A 15602-nucleotide genomic window follows, 5' to 3' on the forward strand; every position below is an offset into this window, starting at 1 on the left:
CAGGCATACCTGTAGTAACCCCACACAGGCAGCCAGAAAAAGCAGGTAAAGATTTATCTTTTCCTACCAGCAACAACTTAATCATAATTTGCATATATACATTTTTTTTAAAAAACACCTAGAGAACCACTGGGCATTTTATAGATAGAATTTTTATTAACATGGTATCCCTGAGAGGCAGATTAAGGTGTAAACACTGTTCTGCTTTACAGAAAGGGAAATGGAGGCAGGTTGACTTACACATAAGACATTTGGAACCAGAATTTATATCTGTTGGTACCACAACCAGTGCTTTTCCCACAAGACTATATACATAGATATACTGAAGACAAGTGATCTCTCATTTTTTAAAAAACACTATAGCACACTTCCTAAACTATCTCAGATCCCGAGGCATTGCTTTAGACTCGTGTTTCTTGTATCTTCCTGTCTGCTTAGGCAACATAATTGAGACACCATCTCCCCTTAATTCGTAAGAGTTAGGAATTAGGAAATTCCCTCAGCACCAGAACCCTAACTAATCTTTCATCTACCACAGTAAGCTATGGATTTTAGAAAATTCTACCTCCCCACTTCTCTCTCAGATCTCATTCCCATCCCAACTCATTCAATGTGACTAATGATGCAGCTACTTATCCCAGGCCTTGGCCATCACTCACGTTCTTCTTTCCTCTGAACTGCCCATTGAAGTATCTTCTTAAGATACTGGTTTCTGACCTTCGTCTCCCATAGGAGCTAGTCCCCTAAGACTGCTCATACTTCTTCCCCAGTGCCAGTCAGCTGTTTCCTTGTCAGTAAGCACAGCACAGTACCTGATTTACTCTGGAGGATGGGAGCCCATCTCCTGATCTGCCTGGCACTCCATGTTTTAGCTGAGGCGAGTCCCTCTCTGCCTTCTGCACGGCCCATATCTTGCTACCTCTCCAATTCTGTGCTACTCCAAGCTTTGTCTAACCTTCCTTACAGTCTGTCCTTTGCCCTCTGCTCCCTTGCTCCCCAGTTTTCCCATTTTTCACCCATTCAGCACTCAGTTTTGCAATGAGTTTTGGAAAGTTCATCCCACCCAGTAACCTTCCCTCTGAGCACTTCCTGCTTCATGAAGCCTTCCTGATTAAAGAGAAGAAAATACCTCTTAAATTTTTTCCAAACTCTAATGCATCAGACCTCAAGTTTTATGCATAGTGTTACTACCTAGCTTTCTAGATTTCTCTAAAACTGTTGCAGCTATACATGTGCACTATTTGTCCATGTCAGTGTCATCTGTTTTAGTTTGTAAGGAAGAGGACAGGGTCTGTTTAACTTGTGCTGTACCTGCTCATCATACTGCTATGAACATGTGGGCAATTAATTCAATACTATTTGATCATAAAGATCAGAATTACACTTGCACTTGAACAGCTGCTTTTAAAAGTAGATGTATACAGTTGAATATGTGTGCATGTGTGTGTGTAAGTATTGTCAACTCCACTGACCAAAGGTAATCGGTCCTCCTTACCATTAGGGTAAAGAGTTGTTGGCACAAAGTGGTCTGTTTTCCCAGTCCGTGGGAATGTGGCAAGTGGCCTCTGCGCATTGCAGGTCAGTATTATGTCCACAGGGTGCATGACACTGGCCCATGTGTTTAGAGCGTGTGGAATATGGACAATTCCCTCTTGGCAGTTCTAACTGCCTTCCCTATCACCGCATCCAACTGGTTTGCTCTTTAAGCTTCTGGACCACAAGGGACACATGAAATTCTGATGAGATGGACCAGAAAAAAAAAATCACACCAGACGCTGTAAATACAGTATTTTTCTATTCCAAAGCTTCTAGAGCTTGGAAGAAACTAAGAAATCCAGGGTTCACACCTCAATATTTATACGAGGTTTACATTGTTTCCCCATATAGCACACCTAGGTTCTTTTTTTTTTTTCTTTTTTTTACACCTAGGTTCTTGACAAAATGACTTATAGGTCAGAACCAAATTGAACACTTAAACTCTCCTTTAAGGTAAAGGAAGAGTGTGCATGACAAATATATCATTCTGAGCACAGGGTTAAGTGAGCAGGAAAAGTCATTCTTCTTTGCATTTCCATTGCTATATAAAGAGCTACACCCATTCAATGAGAATTCTTACTACTTCTCCATGAAATGCTGCTGTGATGGGTTTTTCTAGTTGAAATGCAGTCTATAACAGGATGAGTAAAGAAGGGTGCACGTCACACTCACAGGATCTACTACTGTGTCCTCTCTATTAAGGGAACAACATAGGCACTGAGAGGGAAAGGTGTTGCCGTCAATAAAGGCAAGGAGAGGGAATGAAATCTTCCTTTCATTCTTAAGATGCTTTGGGAATTTGACTCTAGATCCAGAAGAAACATAGGAACAAAGAGTGGGGTAAATTCTAGAGTATTTCCTAAACTAGTCAGGCACAAATTAGGAGATGGATCTCACTACTGGAGGACTTTTCTAAACAATTTCAATACATGTAATGAGACTGTTTTCTTCATAGATCCTCAGGGGCTTACTTAGGGGCTGGCTGTGAGAGAAGCTTTTCTCGTGTATGGATCTCTCGGTGCTTATTAAGAGCAGAACTTTTACTGAAGCACTTGCCACAGTCATGACACCCATAGGGTTTCTCTCCTGTGTGGGTTCTGTGGTGTGCACGTAAGTCAGAACTCTTACTGAAACTCTTTCCACAGTCAGGACACACATGGGGTCTCTCTCCTGTGTGTATCCTTCGATGTGCACTAAAATGAGAACTGTTATTGAAGCTTTTCCCACACTCTTCACACTGATAGGGCTTTTCTCCTGTGTGGGTTCTCTGGTGAATGATAAGGCTTGAGCTCTGGTTGAAGCGTTTTCCACACTCACCACACTGATACGGTTTCTCTCCTGTGTGGATTCTTCTATGGGTGATGAAATTTGAACTGTCACGGAAGCTTTTCCCACAGTCAAGACATTTATAAGGTTTCTCTCCAGTGTGGATTCTCCGGTGTCTAATGAGGCGTGCACTCCGACTGAAGCTTTTCCCACAGTCAGCACATTTATATGGATTTTCTACTTGAGGAGATATCTGATGCATGAGATGGGAGTTTGGACCAAAGCTTTTGCCATATCTGAGATATTTATAGGGTCTCTCCCCCAAGTAAGGTCTCTGATGACTTAGAACTTTACCTAAACTCCTCTCTGGGAATGCTGGTTTTCCTCTTCTCTCCCCTGGGGTCTTCTCCCACTGTCTTCCTGATCTACATTCACTCTCAATGCCTTTACCTTGATTAAGATGCCGGGGAATTTTCCTCTCAGACCTTGCAAGTAACGTCCTGTGTAGTTGTACTTCCTCAGCAATATCCCGTTTTAGATTCTCTTCATTCTCAAATCCAGCCTCAAAACCTGACATAAGAATAGAATTTTAAAAGTTATCCGTTTTCTCAGTTATGTACCAGGGTAAAGCAAGTATCACATTAGATGATTAAATGTAAAAATTAGGGAGCTCTAGATCCCAAATAACTACCATCTGTTAAAATTCCGATGTTTTACTTCTCTAATGGAATCGATGCTCTATGGAACACACTTAAAAGAATGCTGATCTAAAGAACTTTTGGAAAAGAAAACTTATTTATCAAATGCCCAAGCACTGTGTTAAGTGCTTCACTGTGGTACTTCATTTACATCAACCTTATGAGGTAGGTCTTAACATATGAGCGAATGTACAGGGTTAAGTAACTTGCTGTAAGGTACTCAACTAATAAACAACATAGTCTAGATTCACATACATATATATGTGTGACTCCAAAATCAGAATAATTTTCCTCACAAGGAGGGAAGCCATAATGAAGTTTTGGGGTTCTTTTTCTTATACAGTAGCTGAGATTCAAAGGATCAGTTCCCTCAGGAATCTCAGACTTTTGCATAAGTGTGTCTGAAGAAAGAGGTTATCAGGTTTTCATATATGTGAATAAAGCAAGCATACAGCTGGTTTACAAGCTGAAGCTAGAAGAAAAAACAAATGAGAATGAACTTTAAAAATCAACTTCATCCATCTATGGGTATATGACATGCTACTTGGGAAATGTAGGCTTTCAGATTCCCTGCTAGGTAAACTGCCTAGTAACCTAGCAGGTCACATGCAGATGATGGCTAGTTTACAAAGTCTGCAGCCGTCTCAGATTGATGCTGTAGTGCGAGGAGGCAGGTCAAGTGAATAGGGGATATAAACTAGCTGCTTTATAATAGACGGGAAACATGGAGAAAAGAGAAGGTGGTCACAATAAGAATCCATGAGAGCTGGGTGTAGAGGCCACTTCTGGTCTTCAGTCTCATGATTTTTCTCCTAAATCCCACTGCCTTCCCTTTGCTATTTGCTATATCCACCTTAAGAAGTAAAAGGATCTTACCACTGGGGCTCTGAAATAAGACTGGAGCACGGGTCATAGCCTCTGGGGGTACCTCGGTATCTTCTTCGTCATCTTCAGAATCTTCTTCTATGGCCTCATCTGCTTCCTCGGCTTGCTTCTCGGCTTCGGCCTCACTGGTCTCCCGGGTGGGACACAAGGCTGCCTCCTCTTCCCGGCCATCACTGGGCAGGGCAGCACCCCGGGCACTCACCAAAGCATCCATCTCTTCAAAGAAGGGACAGGTCTCTGGTGCTTGGCCATTCTTGACCTTCCGATAGCTGGTGTGGAGGCTTTTAAACTTGGTCCGACACTGCTCTGGTGTCCTAAGGAAGCCATATTCCCATAACCGCTCAGCTACTGCTCCATACAACTGGCTGTTGCGGTGGCAGTTCTGGAGGGCTTCATAAAACTGAGTCTCACTAAGAATTGCAAGGTAGGTCTTTGTCTCTTCATAGCCCCAGTGTACACCTGCCACCAGAAGAGAAATTTCAGCACCACTTAATCCAGGGCTTTATAGTCTCAATTCCTCAGTCCTATCATGTGCATCATGAAAAATCACCTAAGCTCGGGCTCCTAGGTGAAAAAGTAAAAACACCTCATGTTTCCAAAATCAATACAAACTCTCAGAATGTTCTGCTTCTCTATATCCTATATCAATTTCACAGAGACCTTTATTCCTACATTCTGTTCAAAAGAGGCCTTTCCACCTTATCACTGTAACAATCATTATGTACTCTGAGGCAGGTGTACAGAATGCATTTCCCCGTTCTTCTGGTAATTCTGGAATTCTGATCCTAATTAGAAAATAACTGGTATGGGGAAGGAGACCCACAATCAGTCACTGTCAGCCATGAGCCATCCCTAAATTCTCTGATCAATCTTTTTCTACCAGTCCTACTTCCTTATGAATTAAGTTTCCCATAGAATGACTCAAAATCCCAAGGAAGAGTCTCTTTCAGAATCACACTGCTGCTTAATCCAATCCCTTTTACGGCCCTTCTTCACTTGCCACAATCTCAAAAAAAGCCAACCCAGCAAAAGCAAAGGCCTGAAGGGTACAAGATAAGAACCTGTAGTCATGCACCATCTTAGGAGTGAAGGAGTGGCAGAGCCAGAAAGAGGAAGGAAGCAGAGCAGATAGCATCTTCTGGCCTGAGCTCTGCTAATGCTGCAGGCCATCCCAGCTTGGGCAGTACTTCTTCAGGATGACTACAGGCTCTGCTCCCTGAAGGTACCCAAGGTAGAGGGAACGAAGATTCTAAGAGCCTTCCTCCCACTTGAGAGCTAGCTGGAGATTACACTGCTTCCATTACCCTCCACTTACTGCAAGTAATGCAGCTAGCACATGTGCCATGATTGTGATTTACCAAAATTTATTCCAGTGACAAAACGGGGGGAAAAAAATTTTTTTTTTTAATTTAGGCCATGCAGCATGCAGGATCTTAGTTCCCAGACCAGGGATAGAACCCATGCCCCCTGCAGTGGAAGCTCAGAGTCCCAATCACTGGACCACCAGGGAAATCCCAAAATTTTTTTAAAAAAGGAAAAGGAGGGGCTTCCCTGGTGGTGCAATGGTTAAGGATCTGCCTGCCAATGCAGGGGACATGGGTTCGAGCCCTGGTCCGGGAAGATCCCACATGCCATGGAGCAGCAAAGCCTGTGTACCACAACTACTGAGCCTGCATGCCACAACTACTGAAGCCCACGTGCCTAGAGCCTGTGCTCCATAACAAGATAAGCCACTGCAATGAGAAGCCAGCGCACCGCAATGAAGAGTAGCCCCCGCTCGACACAACTAAAGAAAGCCCACGTGCAGCAACGAAGACCCAACGCAGCCAAAAATAAATAAATAAATTTATTTATTTATTTATTTTAAAAAGGAAAAGAAAAAGTCCAAGACAGAAGAAGACTAGAACAGAACAAAAGTAACAACACATATGATAAAACATGGAAGGGACACATAACTGTTCCCAGTGGAACTGCAACTCTAGAGTAGTCCTGCTGCTGTGCCACATTTTACAGTTGAGGACGCAAACTGTGAAATGGCCAGATAGCTGTGCCAGGTCACCCAGCTGATTAGTGGTCAGGGTTAGAAACGAAGTCTCCTGATTCATACTTGGTGCTCTTCCCATAGCAACATGGTTGTACAAATTACATCAACAGTAATAAGTGATATTTTAAAATCGTTCCATAGGCAAATAATATTTCAGCAGAGTGTTAAGCAAGGTTTCTTGCTGCAAGACCTCTTAGTCCTGTTAAAATGCCAATGTGTGTTGCAGACCTCACAGAGGAAACAAAATGTTTCCCCAACTTTGGGCAGTCCTTCACTATGCTCTTCTAAGTAAAAAGGAACACATAATAAACTGACCTTGAGTTTGGAGAAGTAAAGATAAAACACCAGTTCATATAAGGTGCTCAACAAATATTAGTTCTCCTTAAAGATAATACAGTACCAAGTTTTTCTCAGCCTTCAGTGATTTTATAATCAGGAAAAAATATTTTAAGAAAGAAATGGAAGGAATGATACTCCTTTTCAGGAGTCTCTTGAATTCTCTGAGTGTACTTCTTTAAAATATCTAAAATTATTCTCTACTTACTATTAGCTCAATGATTTTCCCACAAAAGAGAATGAAATACACAGAGAACTAAGAAGTGCCTCTGTTCTCTAAGTGACAAAGCTGGCAGGTGACATTAAGCTTCCTGACTCCACATCCAGCCTCATAACTCCTCAGTCTAATCCTAAAACCCCAAGAAGAAAAGCTTACCACTTGGGCTTCGGAAAAGGACGGGTGTGGTGGACTTGTCGGGGTCCTGGGGGGTGGCCTCCTGGCCCACTTCCTCACTGTCAGACTCTTCAGCCATGGCATCTTCTCCCTCCTTATGCTGCCAGTCCTGTTGCTCTGGCTCCTCAGTCTCAGCATCACTGCCCACCAAGCCAGAGTGAGAGGCTGCCTCCTCCAGGCCATTACTGGGCAGGGCAATGACCTGGGCACTCATCAGGGCTTCCATCTCTTCAAAGAAGGGGCAGGTCTCAGGTGGGTGGCCACTCTTGACTTTCCGATAGCTCTTCTGGAGACCTTTGAACTTGGTCCTACACTGCTCCAGGGTCCGGAGGAACCCATACTCCCGGAGCCGCTCAGCCACAGCCCCATACACTTGGCTGTTTCGATGACAGTTTCGGAGAGCCTCGTAAAACTCAGTTTGACTGAGAATTGCGAGGAGAGTTCTGGTCTCTTCATAGCCCCAGTGCACACCTGCCACCTTCTCATCCTCGAAGCCCCAGTGATCCTGTTCCACCCAGCTTCTTCTCTCTCTCCTGGATGGTAACAGATCAGCATGCATTCGTTTGTCTCCTGTGTGACTTCCTCTTGGGAATTCCTTCTCCTTGAAGCCCAGATCTGGGATCCATGGCTCTCCTTGCTCCAACTTGGAGACCACACTGGATTTAGGAAATGGAAATCCTGCTTGCAGGGAGGCAAACAAAGGATATCATAGTTTGGACTGACCATAAAAAACATCTCTGAGTTCAGACCTGCCTTTTTTATCCAAGAGGCTTATAAAGCAAAGTATCTAAGAAAATGTTTTCAGAAAGTTCAATGGGTTGAAGAAAGTGGGGAAAAATACATGAAACCTCAAAAAATGAGAAATATTTTACTTTCCAGAGCAGGGTGACGAGAGGAAAACGTTCTGTTGTGTGTTCAGAGCAGATAATTCTGTTCCAAGTTGCTCCCTAGCTCTCCTAACCACTTGTAGGCAAGTCCTGCACTGCTGGAAAGTCACCTCCTGCCTCCTACACAGCTGACCAATGTGGGGGTTATTCCAAGTACAGCTCATAGCAGGCCCTCTGGATCCATGGTTCCTCCACATCTGCAGACTTACCCAACCACAGTACTGTAGTAATTACTATTGAAAAATATCCACGTATAAGTGGACCCACACAGTTCAAACTCACGTTGTTCAAGGATCAGCTGTAGTTCTCTACTTAGGGCCAGAGAATTAAACTCAGAGTGATTTCAAGGGGGAGACTGTCTTCAACTCTTCCATTTCCTTCACACTGAGTCACGAAGTTCTAAAGGTTTTTCCCTTAGTATATCCTTTATTCCTACTGCCACCATCCAAGTCTAGACCCCTTACCTTCTCACACCTGGGTAACTGCAGCAGTCACTGTCCTACCTAACTCCAGGCTCTTGCTTCCTCAGCTCATATGCTATTTGTATTGCCAAGCCTTAACCTGAGTGGTTACCAGGCATGGCCCATTCAAAGCAGACTCCTCTCCAAAACACAGCACATGTTTATTCACCACTCTGTGCCTTTCCTTTAACTCCCTCCCTTCTATCGAAATTTAACCCATCAGTGCCCCCATGAAGCCTTCCCTACAGCCCTCCCTCGTCTCCCACTCTGCCAAACCCCTATTGTACTCACAATTGAGTGACAAGTCATTGTTTGGCATTGTTTCAATACAGTTCAGTTCAGCACATATTTATGTTCACTTTTGTGTTCTCAATCATATTATAGGCTTTTTGAGGATAGGCACCTTTTCTCATTGCAGAGTACCCTGCAAGGTGTTGAGCACATGGTAGGTGTTCAAAACTGATTAATTCTGCAAGTCTGTGTGTGCAGTTGAGGGATTGCATCTGGATGACTAAACAGAGACCACTACCAGACTGGCTGAGAAGCCTAGCGTCTTAGATAAGATCAGAATTCAAAACAACCTCAACAAGTTAAAGAAGTGATCAAAGAAAAAAACACACAAAATGGAGTTCTGCAGAGTACAAAGAAGAAAAACAAGTTCCACAAAATCAAGTTTAAGAATAAGAACTAGGCACAAAGACAATGGGGAAAGCTCTAAGAGACGGGGGAGTATCAAGTGAACGACAATCATTAGTTGAGTTATACGGAAAGAAAGTGTAGTGAAATTCTGAAGTAAAATTCTTACTCTGCCTCTACCTACCAGACCCTCACTGGAATAATATATATAATTTAATTCTGCACAACTAACATGCTATTTGGAGAACTTAAAGTTTCCAAGGGAGAGTAACAAAAACTTAGTAGGTCTGAAGAATGGAGCTTCTGGGGAAAAGCAGAAAGAAACAAATATAGTTTAATATGGAAAGAAAATGACTAAAAGGAAAATGTGCTTTCAAGTATAGAAAAGGATTTTTATCTAGAAAATACTGACATAGTGTCATCATTACCAGGAGGAAAGAAATTCCAAGTTCTGGAAAAACTAGGGAGCCATCCTCTGGCAGACTTATCAAAAGAGGAAATATAAGAATTGCAGCAGAGAGCTAAACTATATGCCTTCAGGAGGTCCCCAACACTGCATACTCTATTTCCACTCTTTCCTGAAATCCCTTTCCCACTCACTACTCCCAACCCTACTTCCCAATTTAGAATGGCATCCTATCTTCCCATATAAATCTACTCCTCACCGCTCCTTTGAAAAGGTCTGAGCTTCTCCTTTGGGTTCATCTGCTCCTGTGGTCCCAGGTCTGGGTTTCTTGCCCTCTCTTTCTTGGGTACACCCCTGGGCTGGGGTTCCACTGACTCCTGCCGAACACTTAATAACTCTCGTGATGATTTCAGGGGTGTCATCTTCTCCAAGCGCACTTCCTGCCCCTTCACAGAGACTGTGACCTAGAAACAACCCCCATGAATTGTCACTGCAAGGTCATAATGAGGGGTATTCCCAGAGGAGATTATTTATTACCCCAAAAGAAATCATCCTTTTGGGACATGGCTAGGCTTGGGGCGGGGGGTGGTTAATAGTGAACAAGGGTCTTTCTTAGTCCATTACTGTTAGCTTAGAGCAGCTGGAACTACAAAAGAAAAAGATCAAAATAGTAAACCCGACTCCAGGCTAAAAAATAACTCCCCTTTCTTCCCTATTAAGTAAAAAACTATGAAACTATGAATAACTCGTTATGATACCTAGCAAAGGTACACCCAGGTAGCATCTCCCAATAAGCTCTATCTGAAAAAGTTACCTATTAAAGGACCAGAAGTATAAGCATCACCAAGGGAGACTGTGCCCCACTTTAAATCTGACTGTGCCTTAATTTGGCTTTTTATCCTGCCCCTGCCCAGTCACACACTTCTGAATACCCCCTCCCTGCTCACCGAACGTCCAGGTCTTCCAGGCTCTCTTTCTAATTCTTCCACCAGAGCCACTGCCTCCTCTCCACTTTCTGGACATTGCTTTTGTACCCATTTCTGGATCTCCCCAGGTAAGACGGTCAGGAACTGCTCTAGCACCAACAATTCTACAATCTGCTCCTTGGTGCGCACCTCCGGCCTTAGCCACCGACAGCAAAGTTCCCAGAGTTGGCTGAAAGCCTCCCGGGGCCCAGCTACCTCCTGGTAATGAAATCTCCTGAAGCGCTGTCGGAAGGTCTCAGAGTTAGTGCCACTCCCTCTCAGGGTGGGTTTGGCCATCGTTCACAGCAGAAAGCAGCTTCCCTCCACTTAAGGGTCTAGGTTCCACAGCTTACACCCATCTTCTCATGTCCTTGGAGAACCACCTGCAGATGAGTCTCTCTCTGTAAGAAGAGTTTCCTCCTAGGATAGAGAGAGACGGCACTATCAGAAGGAACATACTCATATGTCTGAAGTCTTGCCAGAGCTGGCCTGACTTCGCAGATGCTCCACGTAGCACCAACTTCAGGACAGCAAGCCAAAACCGAGCATGAAGGTGAGAGACCATTCAAAAGCTGCATTTCTGGGCGACTTGCAGGGCAGCCCGGGTAAGCAGCAAAGAATAGAAAGTACTGTCTGTTCCTCTTCCACCTCCCCCAAATCTGACCCACTGAAGCTCCCCCGACCAGTGTAGCATAGTGTGTTCGAACCATATGGGAGCTCGAGAGGTTCTAAAGGCATGTCACCATCCTGCTGAAGGCAACAAAAAGCCTCTGTCCAGCGGGTCGCAGCTATCTCTCCCAGTACTTCCGCCGTCCTTCCCCGGGCCCTCTCCGTCCGCCCCGCCCCCTCGGACTCCACCACTACCAACTCCCACCCCAAACAAAAATCAAGTACTGAATACTGGGTCTTTGTTCTCCCTCACAGCAAAAGTAACCGCTCAGTAAATAGCCGGGAACTACTGAATGGAAACCTCGCGCATTGAGAGAAGTTGGTTTGGGCTCCTGAAGCGAGGGCCGGGTGGGCTGGGGGAGAGTCCCACTGAGTTGGTGGAGAGTGGGAGTCCGAAGGGGCAGTAGTCATGGGTCTCCTGAGGACAAGCTCGGGTGCTGGCCAGGCGCTCCGAGGGCTGCAAGGTTCGCGGATGCGGGGTTCCGGCCTCTTTGTCTTCTCTCCCTCCGGCCAGGTCACTCTCGAAAGCCGTCGTGAGCCCCTCCAGAGGCCTCCGACCGGGCTAAGCGCCCTGAGAGCACCCTCCGACCCACCCCCGGGTGCTTCTCCTTCTCGGGCTGTCACTCAACCCACCCGCATTTCTGACCGCGGGCTAGCCTCACCCACTCGGGGTAGGGCTCCAGCCCGGGTTCTCCAGCCTTCCAGTTCAGCTCCCAAACCGGAAGTCCGAGCGGGCGACCCGGGCGCTGGAGGCGCATGCGCGAGGGAAGCTCCCGCGACTCCTGCGGAGCACCAGCTGGAGCCCGCAAGTGGGCCCAGGCGAGCGCGGCTCACTTCCGGGACGCGGCGCGCCGACCCCTTCCCGGCTTCCCGTCAGCTCTCCTCAGCAGTAGTCTCGGCGGGTACAGTCAGGAGGAACTGCCCTTCCCGGGGTCCTGTGCGCGTGTAGTGGAGGGAGCGCTCGCCTCTTTGGTCGCCTGGTGAGGCTCTGGAGGAGGGTGCGACGGATATAGGGACTCGCGGTCCGCCGTGGGAATGATCCACGAACTGCTCTTGGCTCTGAGCGGGTACCCAGGGTCCATTTTCACCTGGAACAAGCGGAGTGGCCTGCAGGTACTGTCCGCCTCAGAGCGCGGGAACTAGCGAGAGCGGAATGGGTGGGGCGAGCTAGTGCCAAGGGGAGGAGTCTGAGGGACCGACAAGGCGGGGCTTGCAGGGCCCGAGGCGTGGGGGGGGCTTGTCCCTAGGCAGGTAACCGGAGGGCTCAGTAATTGTATGTGCTTTTTTTTTTTTTTCCTTCTTTTTTTTTTAGCGGTACGCGGGCCTCTCACTGTTGTGGCCTCTCCCGTTGCGGAGCATAGGCTCCGGACGCGCAGGCTCACGGGCCCAGCCGCTCCGCGGCATGTGGGATCTTCCCGGCCCGGGGCACGAACCCGTGTCCCCTGCATCGGCAGGCGGACTCTCAACCACTGCGCCACCAGGGAAGCCCTGTATGTGCTTTTAAACTGAGTTTTGAAAGCTAGTTCAAATACATAGTGCCTGACGCACAATAAGGGTTCAGCCAGTTTTGTTGGACGAAAAAGTGAGAGTCTTTCCCTTATTACACCTCGCCCGGGAAATTTCTGCACTAGGAGAATTTGGAGGGGGGGCCTTCATGTAACCAGGAATGTGTGAGGGGGAAGGGCTATGTGCTATATGCTTTATCTCATTTAATCTTCACAACCACCTATCTCCATTTCAGAGATTAACTCCCGGTGTCAGGGATCACGTAGCGATTAGCAAACTTGGTCTTGAACCCAGTTTTTTTTTTATATAGACTTTTTAATGATGGCCATTGTGACTGGTGTAAGTGGTATCTCACTGTAGTTTTGATTTGCATTTCTCTAATAAGTAGGGATGTTGAACATCTTTCCACATCTAAAGGGTATTTTAAAAATAATAGTGTCCTCTATGTATATATAGAGTTTATTGCTGTTATTACCATTGAAAATAATCTGCATTCGTTATTGGTGGTGGGATTGAAATAAAATACAAATCTGATATATTTTAAGATTTAGGAGTGATTTTAACCAGTTTACTTAGATTTAAAGATGAGAAAACTGAGGCAAAGTGAAGTTAAGTTACTTGTGAAAGTCAAAGATAGTAAGTGATGAAGTAGAAATTCAAATCCATGCCTGTTATTTTATTTTCTTATATTTTGACTGATGGGTTATTTAGATTTGTATTGTTTAATTTCCAAGTATTTGGAGGGGTTTTTCTAGATATCTTAATGATTTCTAATTTAACTGCATTATAGTCAGAGAACAAACTCTGTCAGATTTCAAATTTTCAGAATTTTGTTGAGCCTTATTTTTATCCTTGGTAATAATTCTTTTCTTGAGACCTACTTTGTCTGATAGTAACATAGCCAAACCTGACAGAAAAACAGATTTTTATGTTTACTGTATGGTATGTCATTTTCCTTCCTTTTACTTTCAAACTATGTCTTTTTTAAATTTTTATTTAATTTTTTTGTTGTTGTTACTCACATCACTCTGTTATTGGTCAAATCAGTCATACAGTCAACTGGGTCATTCCATCATTGGATGACTTGAATAATATGTATATTTTTTTATACAGCAGGTTCTTATTAGTCATCAATTTTATACACATCAGTGTATAAACGTCAATCCCAATCGCCCAGTTCATCACAACACCACCACCACCCTCCGCTGCTTTCCCCGCTTGGTGTCCATATGTTTGTTCTCTACATCTGTGTCTCAATTTCTGCTCTGCAAACCAGTTCATCTGTACCATTTTTCTAGGTTCCACATATATGCGTTAATATACGATATTTGTTTTTCTGCTTCTGACTTACTTCAGTCTGTATGACAGTCTGTAGATCCATCCACGTCTCAACAAATGACCCAATTTCATTCCTTTTTATGGCTGAGTAATATTCCATTGTATATATGAACCACATCTTCTTTATCCATTCATCTGTCGATGGGCATTTGGGTTGCTTCCATGACCTGGGTATTGTAAATAGTGCTGCAATGAACATTGCGGTGCATGTGTCTTTTTGAATTATGGTTTTCTCTGGGTATATGCCCAGTAGTGGGATTGCTGGGTCATATGGTAATTCTATTTTTAGTTCTTTAAGGAACCTCCATACTGTTCTCCATAGTGGCTTTATCAATTTACATTCCCACCAACAGTGCAAGAGGGTTCCCTTTTCTCCACACCCTCTCCAGCATTTATTGTTTGTAGATTTTCTGATGATGCCCATTCTAACTGGTGTAAGGTGATAACCTCATTGTAGTTTTGATTTGCATTTCTCTGATAATTAGTGATGTTGAGCAGCTTTTCATGTGCTTCTTGGCTATCTGTATGTCTTCTTTGGAGAAATGTCTATTTAGGTCTTCTGCCCATTTTTGGATTGGTTTGTTTTTTTAATATTGAGTTGCATGAGCTGTTTATATATTTTGGAGATTAATCCTTTGTCCGTTGATTCATTGGCAAATATTTTCTCCCATTCTGAGGGTTGTTTTTTTGTCTTGTTTATGGTTTCCTTTGCTGTGCAAAAGCTTTGAAGTTTCATTAGGTCCCATTTGTTTATTTTTGTTTTTATTCCCATTACTCTAGGAGGTGGATCAAAAAAGATCTTGCTGTGATTTATGTCAAAGAGTGTTCTTCCCATGTTTTCCTCTAAGAATTTTATAGTGTCCAGTCTTATATTTAGGTCTCTAATCCATTTTGAGTTTATTTTTGTGTATGGTGTTAGGGAATGTTCTAATTTCATTCTTTTACATGTAGCTGTCCAGTCTTCCCAGCGCCACTTATTGAAGAGACTGTCTTTTCTCCATTGTAAATCCTTGCTTCCTTTGTCATAGGTTAGTTGACCATAGGTGTGTGGTTTTATCTCTGGGCTTTCTATCTTGTTCCATTGATCTTGTTTCTGTTTTTGTGTCAGTACCATATTGTCTTGATTACTGTAGCTTTATAGTATAGTCTGAAGTCAGGGAGTCTGATTCCTCCAGCTCCGTTTTTTTCCCTCAAGACTGCTTTGGCTATTCGGGGTCTTTTGTGTCTCCATACAACTTTTAAAATTTTTTGTTCTAGTTCCATAAAAATGCCATTGGTAATTTCATAGGGATTGCATTGAATATGTAGATTGCTTTGGGTAGTATAGTCATTTTCACAATATAGATTCTTCCAATTCAAGAACATGCTGTATCTCTCCATCTATTTGTATCATCTTTAATTTCTTTCATCAGTGTCTTATAGTTTTCTGCATACAGGTCTTTTGTCTCCCTAGGTAGGTTTATTCCTAGGTATTTTATTCTTTTTGTTGCAATGGTAAATGGGAGTGTTTCCTTAATTTCTCTTTCAGGTTTTTCATCATTAGTGTATAGGAATGCAAGAGATTTCTGTGCATTA

General features: G+C 44.1%; 2 protein-coding genes across 8 annotated transcripts in view; one reads left to right on the top strand and one right to left on the bottom strand.

Moving 5' to 3' along the window:
• Positions 1–136: 136 nt before the first annotated feature.
• Positions 137–11957, bottom strand: ZSCAN29 (zinc finger and SCAN domain containing 29). 4 transcript variants are annotated; one of them, XM_019935397.3, is made up of 6 exons: positions 11846–11957; positions 10497–10934; positions 9809–10013; positions 7142–7837; positions 4377–4844; positions 137–3372 (listed from the first exon to the last, which is right to left on the bottom strand). In XM_019935397.3, exons 2-6 carry the CDS (start codon positions 10809–10811, stop codon positions 2504–2506), a joined length of 2553 nt encoding a protein of 850 aa, XP_019790956.1. In that variant the 5' UTR covers positions 10812–10934; positions 11846–11957; the 3' UTR covers positions 137–2503. The 4 variants fall into 4 exon arrangements, with proteins under 4 accessions (XP_019790956.1, XP_073656959.1, XP_004328887.2 ...); XM_073800858.1 differs by having other exon boundaries at positions 11409–11920; XM_004328839.4 differs by having other exon boundaries at positions 11485–11919.
• Positions 11958–12156: 199 nt separating this feature from the next.
• TUBGCP4 (tubulin gamma complex component 4) overlaps positions 12157–15602 on the top strand; it is a 48921-nt gene continuing 45475 nt past the window's right edge. For all 4 annotated transcript variants that reach the window (XM_033851586.2, XM_073800859.1, XM_019935402.3 and 1 more), the window contains exon 1: positions 12157–12296. In XM_033851586.2, the coding sequence (XP_033707477.1) occupies positions 12219–12296 (78 nt within the window). In that variant the 5' untranslated portion in view covers positions 12157–12218. The remainder of the gene's footprint in view (positions 12297–15602) is intronic.

This window comes from Tursiops truncatus, chromosome 2 (assembly GCF_011762595.2).
Source record: "Tursiops truncatus isolate mTurTru1 chromosome 2, mTurTru1.mat.Y, whole genome shotgun sequence".
In the NCBI taxonomy this organism is placed as follows: Eukaryota; Metazoa; Chordata; class Mammalia; order Artiodactyla; family Delphinidae; genus Tursiops; species Tursiops truncatus.